We start from the raw sequence: 22,681 nt of genomic DNA on the forward strand, positions 1-22,681 counted from the left end.
TCCTGTTGAAAGGTCCAACGTCTCCCAAGCCTCAGGTGTGTGACGGACTGCATCACGTTTCCATCCAATATCTCCTGGTACTGAAGAGAATTCATGGTACCTTGCACACGCTGAAGCTTCCCTGTACCTGCAGAAGCAAAACAGCCCCAAAGCATGATTGACCCTCCACCATGCTTCACAGTAGGCAAGGTGTTCTTTTCATCATAGGCCTTGTTCTTCCTCCTCCAAACATAGCGTTGATCCATGGGCCCAAACAGTTCTAATTTTGTTTCATCAGTCCACAGAACACTATCCCACAACTTTTGTGGTTTGTCCACATGGCTTTTGGCATACTGCAGTCGACTCTTCTTATTCTTTGGAGACAGCAAGGGGGTACGCCTGGGAGTTCTGGCACGGAGGCCTTCATTACGCAGTGTGCGTCTTATTGTCTGGGCTGAAACTTCTGTACCCACATCTGACAAATCTTTTCTCAGTTCCTCAGCAGTCACACGGGGACTTCTCTCCACTCTACGCTTCAGGTAGCGCACAGCAGTCGAAGTCAGCATCTTCTTTCTGCCACGACCAGGTAGCGTTTCAACAGTGCCCTTTGCCTTGAATTTGCGAATGATGCTTCCTAAGGTGTCTCTTGGTATGTTTAACATCTTTGCAATCTTCTTATAGCCATTGCCCTTCCTGTGAAGAGAAATCACCTCTTCTCTTGTCTTCCTGGACCATTCTCTTGCCTTCACCATGTTTGTAACCACACCAGTAAATGTCTAGAAGGAGCTGAGTATCACAGTCATTTTAAAGCTGCCTAATTGGTGCTTATTATGCTTGATTGCTGCTCGGTGACATCCACAGGTGTTTTCAATACCTGATGGAAAGCACCTGTATGAACCTCTGTTCTTCAGAGTGGTAGTCTTTAAGGGGTTGAATAATTGTGGCAATGAAGAAACCACATAAGAACCATTTACTACTGTATTACATAAACAATTGATGTCATTTTAGTTGCATTTGGGTAGTTACAACGTCCTTGTAGGATTTGATTCTGAATACAATTCCAAATGTACACTATAGTCCCTAAACCCCTTTACAGCATTGGGGGTTGAATAATTTTGGACACAACTGTATATATATATACACACACATACATATATATATATATATATATATATTTATACACACACACACACATATATATATATATATATATATATATATATATATATATACATACATACACACATATACAGTGGGGATCGAAAGTTTGGGCACCCCAGCTAAAAATTTGTATTAATGAGCATAAAGAAGCCAAGGAAAGATGGAAAAACTTTCCAAAAGGCATCAAATTACAGATTAGACATTCTTATAATATGTCAACAAAAGTTAGATTTTATTTCCATCATTTACACTTTCAAAATAACAGAAAACAAAAAAAATGGCGTCTGCAAAAGTTTGGGCACCCTGCAGAGTTAATATCTTGTACTGCCCCCTTTGGCAAGTATCACAGCTTGTAAACGCTTTTTGTAGCCAGCCAAGAGTCTTTCAATTCTTGTTTGAGGTATCTTTGCCCATTCTTCCTTACAAAAGTCTTCCAGTTTTTTGAGATTTCTGGGCTGTCTGTCACGCACTGCTCTTTTAAGGTCTATCCATAGATTTTCAATTATGTTGAGGTCAGGAGATTGTGAAGGCCATGGCAAAACCTGCAGTTTACGCCTCTTGATGTAATCCCCCGTGGATTTCGAGGTGTGTTTAGGATCATTATCCATTTGTAGAAGCCATCCTCTCTTTAACTTCAGCTTTTTCACAGATGGCATCAAGTTACCATCCAAAATTTGCTGAAATTTTATTGAATCCATTTTTCCTTCTACTCGTGAGATGTTTCCTGTGCCACTGGCTGCAACACAACCCCAAAGCACGATTGATCCAACCCCATGCTTAACAGTTGGACAGAGGTTCTTTTCATTAAATTCTGTGCCCCTTCTTCTCCAAATGTACCTTTGCTCATTCCGGCCAAAAAGTTCAATTTTAACCTCATCGGTCCACAGAACTTGTTTCCAAAATGCATCAGGCTTGTCTATATGTTCATTTCCAAAGTTCAAACGATGACTTTTGTGGTGAGGACGTAGAAGAGGTTTTCTTCTGATGACTCTTCCATGAAGACCATATTTGTACAAGTATCTCTTTATAGTGGAATAGTGTACCACAACTCCAGTGTCTGCCAGATCTTTCTGGAGGGATCGTGCAGTCAAACGTGGGTTTTGAATTGTTTTTCTCACAATCCTGCGAGCTGTTCTGTCTGATATTTTTTTGGTCTTCCAGATCTTGCTTTAACTTCCACTGTTCCTGATGACTGCCATTTCTTAATTACATTCCGAACAGAGGATATTGACATCTGAAAACGCTTTGCTATCTTCTGATAGCCTTCTCCAGCTTTGTGAGCATCAACTATTTTCAGTTTCAGTTTTCTAGACAACTGCTTAGAAGAACCCATGGTGCTGATTGTTGGGGCAAGGTCAGATGAGTCTGGGTGTTTAAAACCTTTGAGATTGACATCACCTGGTCTGCCCAGACAATGATTGAGAACAATCCATGACACTGGCAGGTCTCAGCTTGGCAAAGGGGGCAGTGCATGCTATAAATTCTGCAGGGTGCCCAAACTTTTGCAGACGCCATTTTTTTTCTGTTATTTTGAAAGTGTAAATGATGAAAATAAAATCTATCTTTTGTTGACATATTATAAGAATGTCTAATCTGTAATTTGATGCCTTTTGGAGATTTTTCCATCTTTCCTTGGCTTCTTTATGCACATTAATGCAAATTTTTAGCTGGGGTGCCCAAACTTTCGATCCCCACTGTATATATATATACACACGCAGGGGCGGACTGACCATGAGATGCCCCTGGTACCTTTCCTTGGCATTTTCATAGGCTTTTTTGGATGTGGGCGAGGACACAGGGGCCCCATGATACCCTATTGCACGAGGGCCCCATGAGTTGTCAGTCCTCCCCTGAATATACGTGATTTTGCAGTTCCAGGTAGGGGGCACGCACGCACCCTACCCACGTGCGCCATTTGTGGCCTCGGCTGTCAATCACAGGGTCCCGGCCAGTGATTACTCGCCGTCGCCCGGTGACTGCCGAGCATCTCCAATGGGGGGAGAACTGTTTATAAACAATACAGTTCTCCCACCTGTCAGCTCCTGCACACTGCTTTGCATGGCTGTGCATAGCACAGCCATGCAAAGCAGTGTGCTTACAGTGAAGCACACACACATCACACTATGTAAAATGACACACAGCACACCTTTTGATTGCCCCATGTTAACCCCTTCCTGGCCAGTGCCATTAGTACAGTGTCAGTGTTTATTAGCACTTATCACTGTATTGGTGTCACTGGGGATGTCAGTGACACCAAGTCAGTTCCCCTCAGAGTCAGAATGCCCGTTGCAGTCCCACTATATGTCGCTGATCGCCGCCATTACTAGTAAAAAAAAAAAAAAAAAGAAATCCCAGTATATATACCGCCCTTTGTAAATGCTATAACTTTCACGTAAAGCAATTAATTTACATGTATTGGGATTTTTTTTTTAGCAAAGACATGTAGCAGAATACATTTTGGCCTAAATTTATGATGAAATTTGATTTTTTTTATTTTTTTACTGGACATGTTTAATAGCAAGAAGTCCAAAATATTGTTTTTTTTCCTCAAAATTGTTGGTCTTTTTTTTTATAGAGCAAAAAATAAAAACGCACAGGTGATCAAATACCACCGAAATCTATTTGTGGGTTAAAATTATGATGTAAATTTCAGCGTTGCATGACCACGTAGTTGTCAATTAAAATAACGCAGAAAATGGCCTGGTCAGGAAGGGGGGTAAATCCTCTGGCGGGCAAGTGGTTAACAGACCAAGCTATCCAGCAAAACTGTCAGAGGGTTGAGATAAACCATTTAAAGTTGACGTTTAGGGAGGGTACAGCATTATACACATTTGTTATGGGTACTTGCGAGTATCCCATTACCAGCAGACAACTGCTTCTGCTAAAATTCTCCCTGCTGTGCCAAAACTTTATCGATTACTGGGACATTGTGGGAATGTAGTATTATGGGTTATGTGAAGGGCGGATCGAGCAAAAGGTGGCTGGCAACTTTTCCCTGTATCAGCTGCTTATGTAATATTCCACAGTGTTGGAAGTTAGCTGCTCAGGACAGTATCTGACAGCTGAAAAAATTCAGCCTTTACACTGACATTTACAATCAGGTCCATAAATATTGGGACATCGACACAATTCTAACATTTTTGGCTCCATACACCACCACAATGGATTTGAAATGAAACGAACAAGATGTGCTTTAACTGCAGACTGTCAGTTTTAATTTGGGGGTATTTACATCCAAATCAGGTGAATGGTGTAGGAATTACAACAGTTTGCATATGTGCCTCCCACTTGTTAAGGGACCAAAAGTAATGGGACAATTGGCTTCTCAGCTGTTCCATGGCCAGGTGTGTGTTATTCCCTCATTATCCCAATTACAATGAGCAGATAAAAGGTCCAGAGTTCATTTCAAGTGTGCTATTTTCATTTGGAATCTGTTGCTGTCAACTCTCAAGATGAGATTCAAAGAGCTGTCACTATCAGTGAAGCAAGCCATCATTAAGCTGAAAAAACAAAACAAACCCATCAGAGAGATAGCAAAAACATTAGGCGTGGCCAAAACAACTGTTTGGAACATTCTTAAAAAGAAGGAACGCACCGGTGAGCTCAGCAACACCAAAAGACCCGGAAGACCACGGAAAACAACTGTGGTGGATGACCGAAGAATTCTTTCCCTGGTGAAGAAAACACCCTTCACAACAGTTGGCCAGATCAAGAACACTCTCCAGGAGGTAGGTGTATGTGTGTCAAAGTCAACAATCAAGAGAAGACTTCACCAGAGTGAATACAGAGGGTTCACCACAAGATGTAAACCATTGGTGAGCCTCAAAAACAGGAAGGCCAGATTAGAGTTTGCCAAACGACATCTAAAAAAGCCTTCACAGTTCTGGAATAACATCCTATGGACAGATGAGACCAAGATCAACTTGTACCAGAGTGATGGGAAGAGAAGAGTATGGAGAAGGAAAGGAACTGCTCATGATCCTAAGCATACCACCTCATCAGTGAAGCGTGGTGGTAGTGTCATGGTGTGGGCATGTATGTCTGCCAATGGAACTGGTTCTCTTGTATTTATTGATGATGTGACTGCTGACAAAAGCAGCAGGATGAATTCTGAAGTGTTTCGGGCAATATTATCTGTTCATACTCAGCCAAATGCTTCAGAACTCATTGGACGCCGCTTCCCAGTGCAGATGGACAACGACCCAAAGCATACTGCAAAAGCAACCAAAGAGTTTTTTAAGGGAAAGAAGTGGAATGTTATGCAATGGCCATGTTAATCACCTGACCTGAATCTGATTGAGCATGCATTTCACTTGCTGAAGACAAAACTGAAGGGAAAATGCCCCAAGAACAAGCAGGAACTGAAGACAGTTGCAGTAGAGGCCTGGCAGAGCATCACCAGGGATGAAACCCAGCGTCTGGTGACGGCTATGCGTTCCAGACTTCAGGCTGTAATTGACTGCAAAGGATTTGCAACCAAGTATTAAAAAGTGAAAGTTTGATTTATGATTATTATTCTGTCCCATTACTTTTGGTCCCTTAACAAGTGGGAGGCACATATGCAAACTGTTGTAATTCCTACACCGTTCACCTGATTTGGATGTAAATACCGTCAAATTAAAGCTGACAATCTGCAGTTAAAGCACATCTTGTTGGTTTCATTTCAAATCCATTGTGGTGGCGTATAGAGCCAAAAATTTTAGAATTGTGTCGATGTCCCAATATTTATGGACCTGACTGTATATAAAACCTTTATCCCAAGGGTTCATTTTGTTTTAAAAAATTAGGTTGTAACTGCTTAAAAAGTATGGAGTTTGACTTTAATTTATTAATCAAACCCATCTAAATCTGCTACTGCATCTAACACTACCCTGTCCCCAGTCTAACAATGATGTTGTTAAAAAAGTCAGAACAGACCTTTTGTTTATTTTAATGTAAACGAAAAGGTTAAAAAATGTGTTTAATACATTTTTTTTAACTGTGCGGGAATATTTATATCAGGATGTATTATAGGTGAGTTTATTAGGGACAATCCCTCCCTGAATTATGCAAAATGGTGAGGGCTTTTATAGTGCTGGCTGTCCCAAAGTTGGCTCGGTTGCACCTACATCCAGAGTGAATACACCCAAAACAAGAATTGGCAGGATTACCAGGTAAAGGAAAAAGGCTAACAAAAGCTAATGCAGCAAGCAAATCTAAGGATCAGTAAGCTACAATATAATAATTTTTTTGTTTTGGGGTATAATATTGCTTTAAGAACCAAGGGTATGCAGACTTGAACAAAATGATTCTATTTTCTTTTTTTTAATATAGCTTGTTTTTTAGATGTACTATTCTGTCATTCCTAGAAGTCTAATTTAAATCCAATTAAAAACAAAAGAAATGAATTGGGTCTGATCACTTATATTTTCTTAAAATATGGTGCAATATAAAATTCTGGCAGGGGCATGTAAAATTATGAACACAACTGTATAACAGGTGCACAGTAGATATTTTTTGGTAAATCTAAAGGAGCTTGTTTAATCATATTCTAACACTTATGACAAGTTTTTTAGCCAAAACAACTGCCAGACCATTAGCATAAAGCATCATGGAAAAAGAAGCGCAGTTAAAATTTATACCTGGCTACCCATCTTTAAGAGCATATAATTAAAACAAAAGCTAGTAGGCAAAGCTTAGGCAGAAGATACCTTGTATGTCTCTTTTGCCAAAAAAACATTTTTATCTGTTTGCCAGCACTTTTATTCTCTGCTTGCTTGTACACTGACTGCGGCACAAATAAAGTGTACAGCCTCAGCCCACTTTTAGCACTTGTAAGGTGCAGAGAATGGAGCTGCTGTCGGGATAATGTAACTCTAGCACTCATCATCAGTGGCTGACTAACAAATAAGGAAAGAAGATGCTGGACCTGGAAGAAAAGTAGAAGATGGTAGTGACAGTGTTGACCTTGCTTTGCTGGAGGAGAGCAAACCCAGAGGTGAGGATCCGTGATGCTGGGATAATGTAACTCCAGCACGCATCATCAGTGACTGACTAATAGCTAAAGAAAGACTCTGGGCCTGGTAAAAAAAAGAAGATGGCAGTGACAATGGTGCCCGTGCATTGCTGGAGGAAGGCAAACCTAGAGATGATGTGTCCCATAATGTTTGTGTCCTCCTTTCTTTGATCATTGGACAGCCACTGATGATGTTACTCCTGTTCATGGTGTGAGTTTTCTGGGACTTTGCCCTGAACTAATCTAATCTTACAATGTACACATTAAAAAAGCGTTTTCTAGCTGACAGGTAAAGGTTTTTTTGCATACTATCACATTATGGCAAAAGCTAACTTGGCCCTACCCTTTGAAAGTTCCACTTTATCTTTAAAGTGTTACACTTCTCAAGTTAAATGTGCTTTGTAGAGCTAAAGAAATATGTTGAACGCTATTGATCTTTTAAGATGGAAATGGATACATCCTGATACTTTCCCAAAAGTAATAATCACTACAAACCCTGACATACTGTATCAATAAGATCATTACTAAATTCTGATAGTTAAATAAAATCAATTATACCTGTACATATATATATATACATACATAGACACACTCTGATAAAAATAATAATAAAGGGCAACAGAAGCCTAAAGAAGTGATTATAATGAGAAGAGGGATATGTAAACTGTAAACATATATTAAAAACAGAAGAACTACACACAATGAGGAGAGATAAGAAAGTGAGAATCCCCAAGATTTTAATGTCTTTCTTCATATTATAAGAAAAGCAAAACATTCTCCAGGACTTCAACAGGAGACATTTGAGGTTGATATCTTTTCAGCTCCTCCGTGATTTAGAGTGCTGGATAAGCCACTGTAGTGTGATATCTGAAAGAATAATAAAAAGAAATATTATAAAGGCAGGTAGCTCAATAATAGGGTCTTGCAAAATATGAGCTTTATTAAAAATGTCCCAAAGGCGAAATGACGCTTCTAGAAACCAGAGAGCATCTCAATTTTTTAAATCAACCAGGCCTAGAAGCATAAAATATTCCTTCGAACAATTTGACAACTGAAGCTCCGCAACACAAGAAATTATTCTAACTAGCATCTTAATGAAAAGAATAATACAAATTAGCATTAGAAATCTAACCTAACTTCATCAAAGCTATGGTATATAAACTTTTTTGCCAGGAAATGCATGAAAACTTCTGTGAGAGTAAAAGGGGGCATTACCTGGGAAGCCCTAGTCAAATGAAAAGGTAGAATGTTAAAATTGAGCTCTATCCAATAATTTTTCAGGGAGAGGGGAAAACCTGTTTTTATTGCAGACTGTGTCCACAGTGGAAAGATTGTCCATCACTTTCTCTTCTTGTGTTAGACATGATGCCCCCAGCGCTGAAAACCTGGTTCTGTGGGTTCTTAATTTTCAGAACCTGCTATCGAATGACAGTCCTGTATCTCCCCAAGCATCCAGGCACCAACCATGTGGTATACCAATAAATAAATAATTTGCGCTAGTAAATGTGTATAAATATATAAATGTATATAAAGAAATCATCAAATCATAAGTCCAGAAAAAATATATATGCCAATACCACAAAAAAATATAAAAAAACTTTTAAGTGCAAAAAACTTTTGTGCAAAAAAAGTGTCTAAATATGAAAAATTTCACCAAAAAACCTTGATAATATAATGTCAGATCATCCATAAATATATCTTCAGAGACGGAAACTCTGCAACACACCGATCCTCACCGATCGAAATAACAGGATGAAAAACTTTGTAGTTAATCGAAAATCCACTTCTCCAATAGATAAAGGACCACCTTCAAACGTATCCATGGGGGGAAATGCCAAGCACTCGAGAGAAACAGAAAGACTTCATGGTGCAATATTATAAAAACCAATTCCTTTATTAGGTACTCATTGCACTTACTCAAGAGGTGTCCCAGCCGACACCAGCATCAACAGCATAACAGCAATCACATAAACGAGCCTGGCTACTCAGCACATGCGCAGTAGCTGGCAGCCAAAAACGTAATGACGTTTGGCTGCCAGCTACTGCGCATGTGCTGAGTAGCCAGGCTCGTTTATGTGATTGCTGTTATGCTGTTGATGCTGGTGTCGGCTGGGACACCTCTTGAGTAAGTGCAATGAGTACCTAATAAAGGAATTGGTTTTTATAATATTGCACCATGAAGTCTTTCTGTTTCTCTCGAGTGCTTGGCATTTCCCCCCATGGATACGTTTGAAGGTGGTCCTTTATCTATTGGAGAAGTGGATTTTCTATTAACTACAAAGTTTTTCATCCTGTTATTTCGATCGATGAGGATCGGTGTGTTGCAGAGTTTCCGTCTCTGAAGATATATTTATGGATGATCTGACATTATATTATCAAGGTTTTTTGGTGAAATTTTTCATATTTAGACACTTTTTTTGCACAAAAGTTTTTTGCACTTAAAAGTTTTTTTATATTTTTTTGTGGTATTGGCATATATATTTTTTCTGGACTTATGATTTGATGATTTCTTTATATACATTTATATATTTATACACATTTACTAGCGCAAATTATTTATTTATTGGTACACTTTATATATGGTGATTTTTTGCAGCTGGTACACTATTAGTAAGTTATATAATTTTGACCATAGGCGCTATTATTAATTTTTCTTACCAACCATGTGGTAATCGTCAAAGCCAATAATAGTAATCATATGCTGGTTTGCGATTCACAATATAAACTTTCAACCTGCTGATACCACAGCAGCCGAAAGATGATATTCTACCTACTTTTATACAGATACAATTACAGTATTAACTGCATTCATTGACATTCTTAAAAAAAATAATACAGTTATACAAATGTAAGAACATTGAACCACAGCAGAAAAAGAGTTATGCGTGTCCAGAGGGGATAATATGGACCTGCCACAATTTTGAAGGAGATATAACTTGTGCGGAGAACTAAAAAGCCTGGAAGCGTGGAGAGGTAGAATGATGCAAAGGAAAGTGACATCTACCTACAACAACATAACAAAATACAATGGGGTAGGCCCACCAAGCTAAATATTCACAACATACAGTATGTACCCAGAAATAGCAAATAGTAAGAAATGACCAAGAAGGACCCTTGAGCTATCTGGAATATAGCAATAGAGTAGCTAAATGTATAAACATTGGTAGGTTAAGAGGGATTATCCTCTCCAGAGGGGTGCTCCAAAGCAGCTGGTAGGGAGATCAAGGCTGCAGTGAAAGTCAAAAGTTGCCGTGTGAGGAACCATTTGGTGAAACAAAAAGGATGAAGAATGTGATCCAATTCTTCCTTTGTATAAGTAACCTCAAGATACGATTGCCATCTGTAAAAAAAATTAGATTTTTCAATATCTGGATTAAGTTGCAGACTAAGGCTCCCTTCACATTAGCGCGTCTCCAAAGTCACGCGATTTCCAGCGCAACTTTGATGAGACTGGTGGTGTGACTTTGGTCCAACTTTATATTCACTGGACTATTCAGCTCTGATTATGACTCATCGATTTATCAAATTACAAATGTTGGTCTTGGAAGCTGAATAGAAGTAAGAGTGGGTCAGCAGGAAGAGATATCCGTGTAATGGATTGAATCTATATTCTCACTAGTGTCAAAAAGCCAGCTATTTTGGAGCAAAACCAATGGCAGTGCTGTAGGGTAGACTTTGGTCACACCTGGGGCAGCTAGATGATGTACGTTGTGATGACTTATATCAGACACAAAATATGACTGTAGGATCATTTAGAATTAGTCTATATCCATATTTCACTGGAGATGGTAGAGGCAACTGTTCTATAGCCGCCGAGAAGCTTGTCAATCAAACAATTGCAACAAAGGAGTATATAAAATTGATATAGAGGTTGTGGATCTGCGGAGCTGCAGGTCCAGAATATTAGATTTCAGGTCTGAGGATATATTTCTGGACAGTGATTTCCATTAACTCGAAAACTGCAGATGATGAATGAGATGGCTTGAGGAAAGCTGAAATTGGCTAGCCAATGTGTGGAAAGATTAAGGTTGAAAGTTGTCTGCTGAGAAGGCGGCTAGAACTGAGTTAAGACCTGTTTAATCACAGTCAGAAAAGGCCTTGTAGTCATCAGATTATGACATGGTTAAACATATCACAAAATGTGTGGTGAAAGACCCATGACCTTGCTGACTTCCCTCCAAGCTATACAGTAGAACTGTCAAGGTCCTACCTTTTCCCAGAGGTTATGTTACTCCATGTGCTGGCATCTATCTTGGATGTCTGCAGAGCATGGTGGGAATCTTTTATGCCTTCAGGTCTCTGAGGTCCATCCCCCAGAGGGGTGTGGCTGATTACATATAAACCTGTGGTCCGCACATGCTCTTTGCACTTGTGTCTTGTGTCTTTGTGTTGCTACAGCTCTGTTCTGACTCTCGTGACTCTCCTGGAATCTGACTCGGCTTGTGACTCGACCATTCTTTGTGTTCTCCTTTGATCTGACCTTCCGTTGCTGAACCCGGCCCGTGACCTGTGATTCTCGTCTGCTGTCCTGTACCGTTTTGTCCCGTTGTTGTCGACCCGGCCTGCCCGACTACTCTATTGTCCTTTCCACCAGCTACACGCCATTGGCGGCGGCCATTACCGCAACTGGGGTGTCTCGGGGGCCGCAACCTGGTTCCTGGCTGCATCAAGTCCATCCCCACCATCAAGGGGCCTGGTGAAGGGCAGCCTGGGACTTAGACTCCGCGCCCTGAGGGACTTCGGTCTGTGGGTGGTGGTTGTCGTCAGCCAGTTAAATCAGGAGACAGAGAAGGAAGTTTGGAATGTAGTACTTCTGGCAGGGACCATGGGTACTGGACTCTACATGGCAGCTGAAAAACGTGGACAAACCTGTGAGCCAGTCCAGGGCATGCCTAAGAGGGCTAGAGAGATTATAGACCCTAATGTTAGGGAGGTTCAAGCCTCCTTTCCTTTTTGGGGATGTAGTTTGTTCAGAACAATTCGAGGTTGTTTGCCCTGCCAAATGGAGGATACAGCATGCTGAAGTGAAAATTCGTATGTCTCAATAACAGCGGTATGGTCTGGAGAAGATTAAGTAAACGAGAAAAAAAAAGGACATTTTGTATAAGTAACATCTCCTGAAAAGTGAAATGGGCAGTGTCCTTAACGCCTCCAGGACAAGAGTGCCAGCAGATGTTGTTGCAGCTGAAGACCAGTAAGCACTCAGCACAGGCAGTGGCACCTTTTAAATAGTCCATCTGGCGCCAATCTTTGCCGTGCGTGTGCGTGATCGTGCATTTCTGTGCGCCTGCACACGTCTATTCGCCAGCCGTCTCATGGGAATTCCCTTACATTGCCCCCCTTCCTTAGGGGCAGCCTCCAGATGCCTACTAAAGCTTGTTTTTGAGGATGAAGATGAAGGTAAGCTCGAACTAATCGTGGAGCATGGACATTAGCGGATGGTTCCCAGGAATTATCCTCTGGACCGTAGCCTTTCCATTTTATGAGGAACTGGGTATGACCACCCCTCTTTCTACAATCCAGGATAGCCTCCACCTCGTATTCTTCATTACCTTCAACCAGCAGTGGAGCAGTCTCCGGATCTTGATTTGGAAATACACTTGGTATAGTTGGTTTTAACAAGGAGATATGGAATACCGGATGAATCTTCATATTCTTGGGTAGTATTAATTCGAAAGCCACAGGGTTAATTTTTCTCTTAATTGTAAATGGTCTCAGGTACCTTGGACCAAGCTTATTTTTTCAATTTTAGGTTTCTGGTAGATAACTATACCTTATCTCCTGGTTTCAGATTTAGGTTGCCCCTTCTTTTTCTGTAAAAAATTTTTTTGTTACTTGCTTGAGCCTCTAAAATAGTTTTTTGTAGTATTTGGCCGTTCCTACTGAGGAAATCCATCCTTTTTTGTACTGCCGGGACAGCGGGTTCCACCGGTATTTCAGGAAGGAAGAAAGGGTGATATCTATAGTTGGAGTAAAAAGGGGACTGTTTGGTAACAGAGTGGATAGAGTTGTTGTATGCAAACTCAGCTAAAGGAAGGAGAGACACCCAGTCATCCTGTGAATAAGATGAGAAACATCGTAGGTATTGTTCCAGAGTCTAGTTTGTCCTCTCCGTTTGTCCATTTGTTTGCGGATGATATGCAGAAGAGAAGTTCGATCTCTAGTGCCTCACACAGAGCTTTCCAGAACTTAGTGAACTGTACTCCCCAATCGGACACGATATTGTTAGGAACCCCATGTAATCTTACTATTTCTCTGATAAAAGCAGAAGCAGTCACAGTGGCAGAAGGAGTCCCTTTCAAGGGAATGAAGTGAGTCATCTTTGATAGACGATCAACCACATCAAAAATAGTGGTACACCCTACAGATGGGGGGAAGCTCTACAAAATCCAGAGAAATCATACTCCATGGCTTTTCAGGTACTGGCAGAGATTCCAATAGGCCTCAGGTTTTGGCTTTATCAGACTTGTTTCAAAGACATACTGAGCAAGATTTAACATAGTTCTTACAATCCTTCATTAAGTTTGGCCACCAGAAGGAACGGGAGACCAAATCTGAGGTCTTGTGGATCCTGAAGTGACCCGTTAAAGGATGATCATGACATCTTTTAAGGATGAGAGTTCTGAGTTGTTCTGGTATGTAAATGTGTTCCTTGTGAAGGTACAGACTGTCTCTTAGCTGAAGATGCATCTCCAAGGGGGGGGTGGATGATCATCAACCACTTCCCTTATTTGTGCTATAAGGTCTGTTTGCAGGAGTAAAAAGTTCTTAGCTGGCAGAATCGTGTCAGGTTCGGATGGTACAATTGGGTCATGAAACATGTGTGAGAGCGCATCGGGCTTGCTGTTCTTTGATCCTGGACGGTATGTCAAGTGAAACACAAAGCGGGAGAAGAACAGCGCCCATCTTGCCTGTCGTGGCCTTAGGCGTTTTGCAGTTCTCAAGTACTCTAGGTTCTTGTGATCTGTAAAAATGAGGATAGGATGGGAAGCTCCTTCCAGCAAGTAGCGCCATTCCTCAAGTGCTGCCTTGATGGCTAACAGCTCTCTGTCTCCCACGTCATAATTCCTTTCAGAGGAGCTTAACTTTCTAGAGAAGAAGGCAACAGGGTGAAGGAGGGATTTGAGTCCCTGTCGTTGTGACAATATAGCTCCAACAGCATTTTCAGAAGCGTCTACTTCAAGGACAAAAGCTAAGGCAGGATCTGGGTGCTTCAGAATAGGAGCAGAGGTGAACAAGGTTTTTAATCGTTCAAAGGCTGCTAGAGCCTCAGGAGTCCACTTGAATGTAACATGTTGCCTAGTTAACTGTGTAAGGATACCTGAAAAGTTCTTAATGAATTTTCTGTAAAAACTGACAAATCCCACAAAACATTGTACTGCTTTCCTGTCTCTTGGAACGGGCCATTCTAATTCGGAGGTCACATTCTGGGGATCCATAGCAATGCCATCGGGGGTGATCACAAATCCGAGGAACTGAATAGTCTGTTTCTCGAACTTACACTTTTCAGCTTTGGCATAGAGGTGATGGCGTAATCTATCCAGAATCTTCTTTACATGATCCCAGTGTCGTTCAATTGAGCTGGAAAATTCTAGGATGTCATCCAAGTAAACGATAATAAATAAATCAAGATAGTCCCGAAATATATCGTTCACGAAGTGGTGGAAGGTTGCTGGGGCATTACAGAGGCCAAATGGCATCACCAGGTATTCGAAATGCTCAAAGCGTGTTCGAAAAGTCGTCTTCCATTCATCCCCTTTGCGAATTCTGACTAAACTGTAAGCACCTCTCAGATCCAGCTTTGAAAAGACACATGCCCCCTCGTAGCTTTTGGAACAATTCGTGAATCAGGGGAAGAGGATAGCAATTCTTGACTGTTATTTTATTCAGATCATGGTAATCTACACATGGTCTGAGGGTATGATCCTTCTTCTCAACAAACAAGATGCCAGCTCCCGCTGGTGATGTAGAGGGCCGAATAAACTCTTTTTCCAAGCTTTCATCTATATAACTCCGGAGGACCTCTAATTCCAATTCGGAGAGGGGGTAAATTCACCCAAAAGGAATTTCAGCACCAGGCAGAAGTTCAATAGGACAATCATAAGGGCGGTGCGGAGGAAGAGCATTGGCACTCTTTTTGTTGAATACATCCAGGTATACATGGTAAGCGACAGGAACGAGTTTCATCGTCTCAGAATCAGGATGGATACTAAGAAGAGGAGTTACTGTGCATGGTTCCTTTGGAATGCAAAGGTTCTGACAATATTCGGAAGGGAAAAGGATCTCCCCAGAAAACCAATTGATGGATGGTTTGTGTGCTCTTAGCCAGGGCATGCCGAGGATGACTGGAAATATTGGAGAAGTTATGGCATCCAGACATAGAAATATCTGATGTCCCGAGGAGGAGTGTCAGAAAATTGGCATAGTCTCTTGTGTCATAGGACCAGAACTGATACCAGAGCCATCAGCCAGATGGACTGAAAGGTTTGTGTCTTAGTACGGAGGGGGATCTTATTTTGGTTAGCGAAGGTTGAATACATGAAGCAGCTACAGACACCAGAGTCTATAATTGCTGGAACAGTAATAGTTCTTTCAGCAAGTTGTAAGTGAAGGTGGAAGGAGAGGTGCGTTTGACTGGTTCCTTGGGGTTGCATCATATGGAACCAGCTAGGAGGAGACTTATGAGGTCTCACTGGACACGCCAGTACATAGCGTCTGCATCACCACAGTAGAGACAGAGGTTGGATTTTGTCGTTGAAGATGTTCAGCAGAGGATAATGGAGGTCTCCAGAAGCAGCTTCTAGGAGAATTATGATGCCTTCTTTTACTGGGGAGTATGTCTGATGTGACAGCAGTGGTTGAGGGAACATGAGTCTCCATCTCTGATCATATCAAGACACTCCTGTTAGTTTTTTCATCCCGCCTTTCCCGGATCCGTCGATCGATTAGAATGGCAAGGTTTATCAGGTCCTCTAGCCTGGTTGGTACCCCAACTCGGGCAAGCTCATCTTTCAGGGTGTTAGAGAGGCCAAGGTGAAACTGATAGAGAGCAGACTCATTCCATTGAGTGTCAGAACTCCATATACGGAACTCAGTGACATATTCCTCTATAGGCCTTGGGCCCTGCTGTAGCTTGCTAAGCATAGATTCTGCAGTCTGACGATGGAAGGGAGAAAAATATAGCTCACAGGAGTTACCAAAGGTTCGAAACTTCCTGTGGTCTACCGTGAAAAACTCAGGTATTGGAACCCAGGGTTCCGGTGGAGGAAAAGTTCCATGAATCATGCCGAGTTCTGTCTGGGTAGTTATGTCTGAGACTGCAGAGGGACCCATGGCTATTGAGACATCTGACTCAGGTATTGGAACCCGGGGTTCCAGTGGAGAAGTTCCATGAATCATGCTGAGCTCTGTCTGGGTAATTATGTCTGAGACTGCAGAGGGATCCATGGCTGTTGAGACATCTGATTTTTGTGGGTAGTTGGTTTTCCATGTGCTCAAGGTTTCTTTGCAAACTCTGCACCATGTAAGACAAGGCAGAGATTGATTGACAGATATCCCCCATTGCAGAGGCCTCCCTTTCAGACACCATCACTGGCAGACTGGTACTGTCAAGTACCAGATTGGAGACTGAAATGACGAGGTCGGCCTCACTTGTGTCACTAGCCCTGACCCCACTGGAAGTGGAACAAAGGATGTTTAGGGACCAGGGGGACAAGAGCACCAGCAGATGTTTGCAGCTCTTGCAGTTAAAGACTTTGGAAGACTGATGAACCTCCGATTCAGGCACCATAGTAATATGCAGAGCTGGTATGGTAGTTCGCCAGGTGTGCACCAGAGCAAGGCAGGAAGCATGGAAGGGAGACAGGAGCAGTGTCAAAGGAATAGCCAGGGTCATCAACGGGCGGACAGCAAGATACCAAATCATAAACAAGCCAAAGTCAGGAGAAGAGCCGAAGTCAGGAACCAGTATCAAGCAGGAGAGTAATTAGAGTCAGGTCAGGAACTAGCCAAGTCAGCAACAAGGAAATCACACAGGAACGAGCAGGAAACAGGGAACAGCTAAAGACCAGTCAGCACTCAGGACAGGCAGAGGCACCTTTTAAATAGTCCGTCTGGCACCAATCTTCGCCGTGCGTGTGCGTGATCGTGCATTTCTGTGCACATGCGCACGTCTATTCGCCAGCCGCCTCACGGGAATTCCCTTACATTTGGGCTTACTCAATTGAAGGATTTGCACTTTTGGAAAAAATAATACAAAGACCTGAAAGTATGATAACTCTTCAAAAATATGTTTTATATGAGGGATGTCGATATGTGGTCTAGAGGTGAAAAACAATACATCACTCGCAAACAGGGCTGAGAGTACTTCAACTTCCCTTATGCATACACCCTGTAAATTGGGCGTACCCAGCAGGTACCTGGAAAGGGGTCCCAGGGCTAGATTAAATAAACATAGGGAAAGTTGGCAGCTTTGTCTAGTGCCTTTCTGCAAAGAAAATTGACCCGATAACTGGAATGGGGTACAAATCCTAGCAATAGGTTCAGCATATATGGATCTTAGGAAAGTTAGCAGCTGACCTTTGAGGCCAAAAGCCTGAAATAACCAAATCAAGATTAACATTATGGTAAGCCTTTTTCACCGTCTAAAGTGATAACAGATATATCCATATGAGGGTGTTTTGCGTATTCTAGAATCCTTAGTACCTTGTCTTGTCATTGTCGTAGGGGTAGGCCAAAGGGAAAGGCCATCAAGACCAGGACACTTACCCGCCTTCATGTCTTTGAGGGCTCTCTCAAATTCTGCCTCTGATTTGGGGTCCTCAAGTTTACGAGCTGATTCCGCAGAGATAGAAAGGGGAATATAGTTTTTAAGGAAATCCTGAATAAGCTGAGCCCACTTATCTGGATACTGGAAGTTGGTGTAAGCGGAAGGGAGATTATAAAGTGAACGATAATAGCGTTCAGACTGACTGCCTATTGCCTCATTGGAGGAATATAGTACACCTTGTTTGTTGTTAATATAATGGACTGTAGCCATGACCTTCTTGGTCGGTACCACTTTTGCAATAATATTCCCACATTTATTTCCCCGTTCATGGAAAATCTTGTGGCAGAAAAATTACTGTCACTTAATTGTCTCATCAAGTTCTTCAAGGAGTTTTCTCACTTGAAGGAGTTCCTGATGGGTTGAGGTTGCCCTGGTTTGTTTATGGGACGCTTCAAGAGAACGAATATGAACAGTGAGGGAAGCAATCTTGGATTGGAGTGCTCTTTTCAATTTAGATGCGGTTGCCAAAAATTATTATTATACAGGACTTATATAGGGCCAACAAAGTGCTTTACATTATGGAGGGAGACAATACAGTAACAATACAGTTCAATACACGAGGGATTAGAGGACCCTGCTCCTTGGAGCTTACAATCTAGGAGGGAGGGGATAGTGGTACAAAAGGTAATTAGCTGTGGGGGATGGAGTGGTAGGAAGAGTAGAGGATTCCAGTATTAGCTGGGGTCGGGGTAGGCTTCCCTGAAGAGATGGGTTTTCAGAGTGCGCCTAAAAGTGAGCAGAGTATGCGATAGCCTGATAGATTGGGGTAGGGAGTTCCAGAGGATGGGTGAAGCCCTTGAGAAATCCTGGAGACGAGCATGGGAGGAGGAGACAAGGGAGATAGAGAGTAGAAGGTCTTGCGAGGAGCGGAGAGTACGGTTTGGGCGGTATTCAGAGACAAGGTCGGTGATGTAATTAGGGGCAGTGTTATGAACGGCTTTATACGTCAGTGATAGTGTTTTGAATTTTATCCGTTGGGCAATTGGAAGCCAGTGGAGGGATTGGCAGAGAGGGGTGGCAGATACAGAGCGGTTAGTAAGGTGAATAAGTCTGGCAGCAGCATTCATGATGGACTGGAGTGGGGATAGCCTGCAATGAGGCAGGCCAGTGAGGAGGGAGATACAGTAGTCAAGGCATGACATAATAAGGGAGTGAATGAGTTGCTTAGTGGTTTTGGAGGTTAGGAACGGTCGTATCTTGGAGATGTTGCGAAGGTGAAGTCTACATGAGTTTGTCAATGATTGGACCTGGGGCTGAAAGGACAGATTGGAGTCTAGGATTACACCTAGTACCCTGGCGTGAGGGGTGGGACTGATGATAGTGTTGTTGATCTTGATGGAGAAGATGGGGGGGCACGGGCTGGGGGGAATACTAGTTTTGGAAAGGTTGAGTTTGAGAAAGTGGAGTGACATCCAGTCCGATATGTCACTTAGTAGGCTGGTGATGCGATAGGAGACTGAGGGGGTGAGGTGAGGGGTAGAGAGATAGATTTGTGTGTCATCGGCATAGAGATGGTAGTTGAAGCCATGGGAGTTTATCAATTAGCCAAGGGAGGAGGTGTAGATTGAGAAGAGGAGGGGTCCGAGGACAGAACCTTGAGGGACTCCGACAAAGAGAGGGAGTGAAGAGGAGGTGACAGCGTTATAGGTAACACTGAAGGAGCGCTGCAATAGATAGGAGAACCAGGAGAGAGCGGAGTCTCTGAGGCCAAGAGAGTGCAGTTTTTTGAGGAGGAGGGAGTGGTCAACCGTGTCAAAAGCCGCAGAGAGGTTAAGTAGTAGGAGTATAGTATAGTGGCCATTGGTTTTGGCGGTTAGTAGGTCATTGGTGAGTTTGAGTAGGGCAGTTTCAGTGGAGTGTAGGGGGCGGAAGCCGGACTGTAAAGGGTCGAGGAGGTTGTTGTCGGTGAGATGAGAGCTCAGACGATTGTAGACTAAGCGTTCTAGGAGTTTAGAGGTAAATGGCAGTAGGGAGATGGGTCTTAAGTTGTTCATGTCGGTGGGGTCCAGGGAGGGTTTCTTAAGTATGGGAGTGATGTGCGTGTGCTTTAGAGGGGAGGGGAAGTTACCGGTGCAGAGGGAAAGATTGAAGATGTGAGTGAGGGAGCATAGGATGGAAGGGGAGGGGGACCGCAGGAGATGTGAGGGGCAGGTGGTGAGGCAGGCTTCGGAGAAAACCTTGGTGACCTCTTCGGTAGTAGTGAGGTCAAGGGAGCGAAGTGTTGAGGGGGTTATTGTGTGAGGAATGCTAAGTGGGGTGGGTGTCTGAGCAGTGGCAAAGTCCCTACGAATTGCGTCAATCTTGTTTTTGAAGTGGTTATCAATCTCGTGGGGGGTAAGTGAGGTACTGGGTGGAGGTGGAGGCGGAGAAAGTATAGAGTTAAAAGGGGAGAAGAGCCGGTGAGGACTGGAGGAGAAGGTATTAATGAGGGTAATGAAGTAGGCTTGTTTGGCAGCGTGAAGGGAGGAAGTGTACATTAAGAAGGAAGATTCACCACGAAGAATGCATTTGTGTTCTTCCCACTGGGTAAGAGGTGAGGTAGCAGGTGAATCCTTTAGGGAGAAGCAGTCATGGATACAAGAAGCGCAACATTGCACTTCTATGGGATCCTTTAGTAAGGAGGCATTAACCACTAGAGGACCGCCCACAGTACATCTAATGTGGCAAAGCAGCCCCTGTAGGCAGGATCACGTTTATTGACGGCATCATGTTTACATGGTAGGGGGCACTGTATTGGTGTCATTGGGGATGTCAGTGACCCCAAGTCAGTCCCCCCCCCCCCCGTGTCAGAAAGTCCGCCGCAGTCCCGCCATAAGTCGCTGATCGCCACCATAAGTCACTGATTGCCGCTATTATTAGTATACAAAAAAAAATCCAGTATCTATACCGCCATTTGTAAATGCTATAACTTTCACGTAAACCAATTAATTTACACGTATTGGGATTTTTTTTAGCAAAGAAATGTCGCAGAATACATTTTGGCATAAATTTATGATTAAATTTTATTTTACATTTTTTTACTGGACAAAACGCACAGGCGATCAAATACCATCGAAAGAAAGCCCAATTCATGGGGAAAAAAGGATGTAAATTTAAGTTTGGTGCAGCATTGCATGACCGCGCAATTGTCAGTTAAAGTGACTCAGCGCCATAACACAAGCTGCTTAGGTAACCTCTTCCTGACCGTCCTATAGCATAAATACTGCTACAAGGCGGCACAGGTGCACAAAATCACATATATATACGTGATCCGCGCTCCCGTGGTTTTCACGCTCCCGCGGTTTTCACGCCCCTCCCAGATAGCGTCAGATTGCCTGTCAGTACACCAGTCATCACATTTAACCCCTTGATTGCCAGGAAGACGCTCATACACAATAAACCTCCATTGCTAGTATAGTGTCTGAACGGATCAATATCTTTGATCAGATCAGCACTATACCAGCGTTCACATTAGTATAGCATCCCCAAAAATGCAGCGTTAGCGGGATCAGCCCCAGCACCTGCCTGCACCTGCGTTTAGCCCCTACGCTTACCCCCCCCCCCTTCTCCCCCAGCAAGTGCAGTGTCAGTAGGTCACTGTCACTTGATACATTGCACACAATACCGAAGTGGTCACAGAATCAAACCTGATCTCTGTTAGCACTTGCCGGTAAATTTTGATGACTCTCATATGCAGCAGAGTGCCAGTACTAGTGCCACGCTACTTTTTGGTGAACTGGCAAGTACTAGTGGCCTAGTACCTCCTGGTTTTTCACATACCTCTTAGATTGTAAGCTCCAAGGGGCAGGGCCCTCCTAACCCTCTTGTATTGAACTGTATTGTTGCTGTATTGTCTCCTGTTATATTGGAAAGCGCTGAGCAAACTGTTGGTGCTATATAAATCCTGTATAATAATAATACCAGCACTGCAGTATGACTTGGTGATGTGGTGGGTCCCATAAGTGTAGTACAAGCTGGTGCGGTAGCTAGCACAAGTATTGTCCCGCAACCACCAAGAATTCGCACACAGGCCTGTAGAGCCCCTAGTATTCTTCTGGATGTGCTTGCAAATCCCAATTGGCAGCCCACAAATTCTGCGGCACCCGTACTTCCCCCATTCACTGCCCAACCCAGAATTCAGGTGGAAATAGCAATATCATTTAACTACTCCCCTTGAGTTTTTGGAGCCGTTTTTCACGTAAGATCTGTATGCATTAATTGTGGATCAAAGTAAGTTATATGCACAACAATTTATCACAGCCAACCCAAATTCAAACCTTGCAGACCATTCGCATGCAAACTCATTACGGTTTCCGAATTTAAATTTTTTTTGGACCTATCCCTCAACATGAGAATTACGAAAAAAAAATGAATTGCGGTTGTATTGGTCCAGAGACCTGATTCATCATATGTCCGTGTTCTCTGTTGCCATGGCCAGGCATAGATTTGAGAGTATATTGTGTTTTATGCATTTCAACGACAATACACTCTGTCGTCCTTGAGGTGACCCTGAATTTGACCGGCTACACAAAATTCAGCCCCTCATAAATCACCTTAATCAAAAGTTTTCAGATGTCCATACTTCCCAGCAAAAAATCTGTGTTGATGAGTCCCTCATTAATTTTTCTGGCCGCCTTGCATTCAAACAATTTCTCCCCAGCAAGCGTGCCAGATATGGGGTCAAGATGTAGAAGACCTGTGAGAGGACAACGGGCTATACATAAGTTTTGGATTTAAGA

General features: G+C 42.7%; 1 protein-coding gene across 4 annotated transcripts in view; it reads right to left on the reverse strand.

The window, feature by feature from the left end:
* Window positions 1–7,855: 7,855 nt before the first annotated feature.
* The window catches only part of LOC149445363 (ADP-ribosylation factor-like protein 8A), a 480,831-nt gene continuing 466,005 nt past the window's right edge, over window positions 7,856–22,681 (reverse strand). For 2 of the 4 annotated variants that reach the window (XM_089653882.1, XM_089653879.1), the window contains one exon: window positions 7,856–8,002. In XM_089653882.1, coding sequence (XP_089510008.1) covers window positions 7,969–8,002 — 34 coding nt within the window. In that variant the 3' untranslated portion in view covers window positions 7,856–7,968. Of the gene's footprint in view, window positions 8,003–10,359; window positions 10,476–22,681 lie in introns of those variants that run through there. The other 2 variants (XM_089653880.1, XM_089653878.1) reach the window with 1 other exon arrangement.

This window comes from Staurois parvus, unplaced genomic scaffold, assembly GCF_062004578.1.
Source record: "Staurois parvus isolate SC_StPar_1 unplaced genomic scaffold, SC_StPar_1.0 ptg000725l, whole genome shotgun sequence".
In the NCBI taxonomy this organism is placed as follows: domain Eukaryota; kingdom Metazoa; phylum Chordata; class Amphibia; order Anura; family Ranidae; genus Staurois; species Staurois parvus.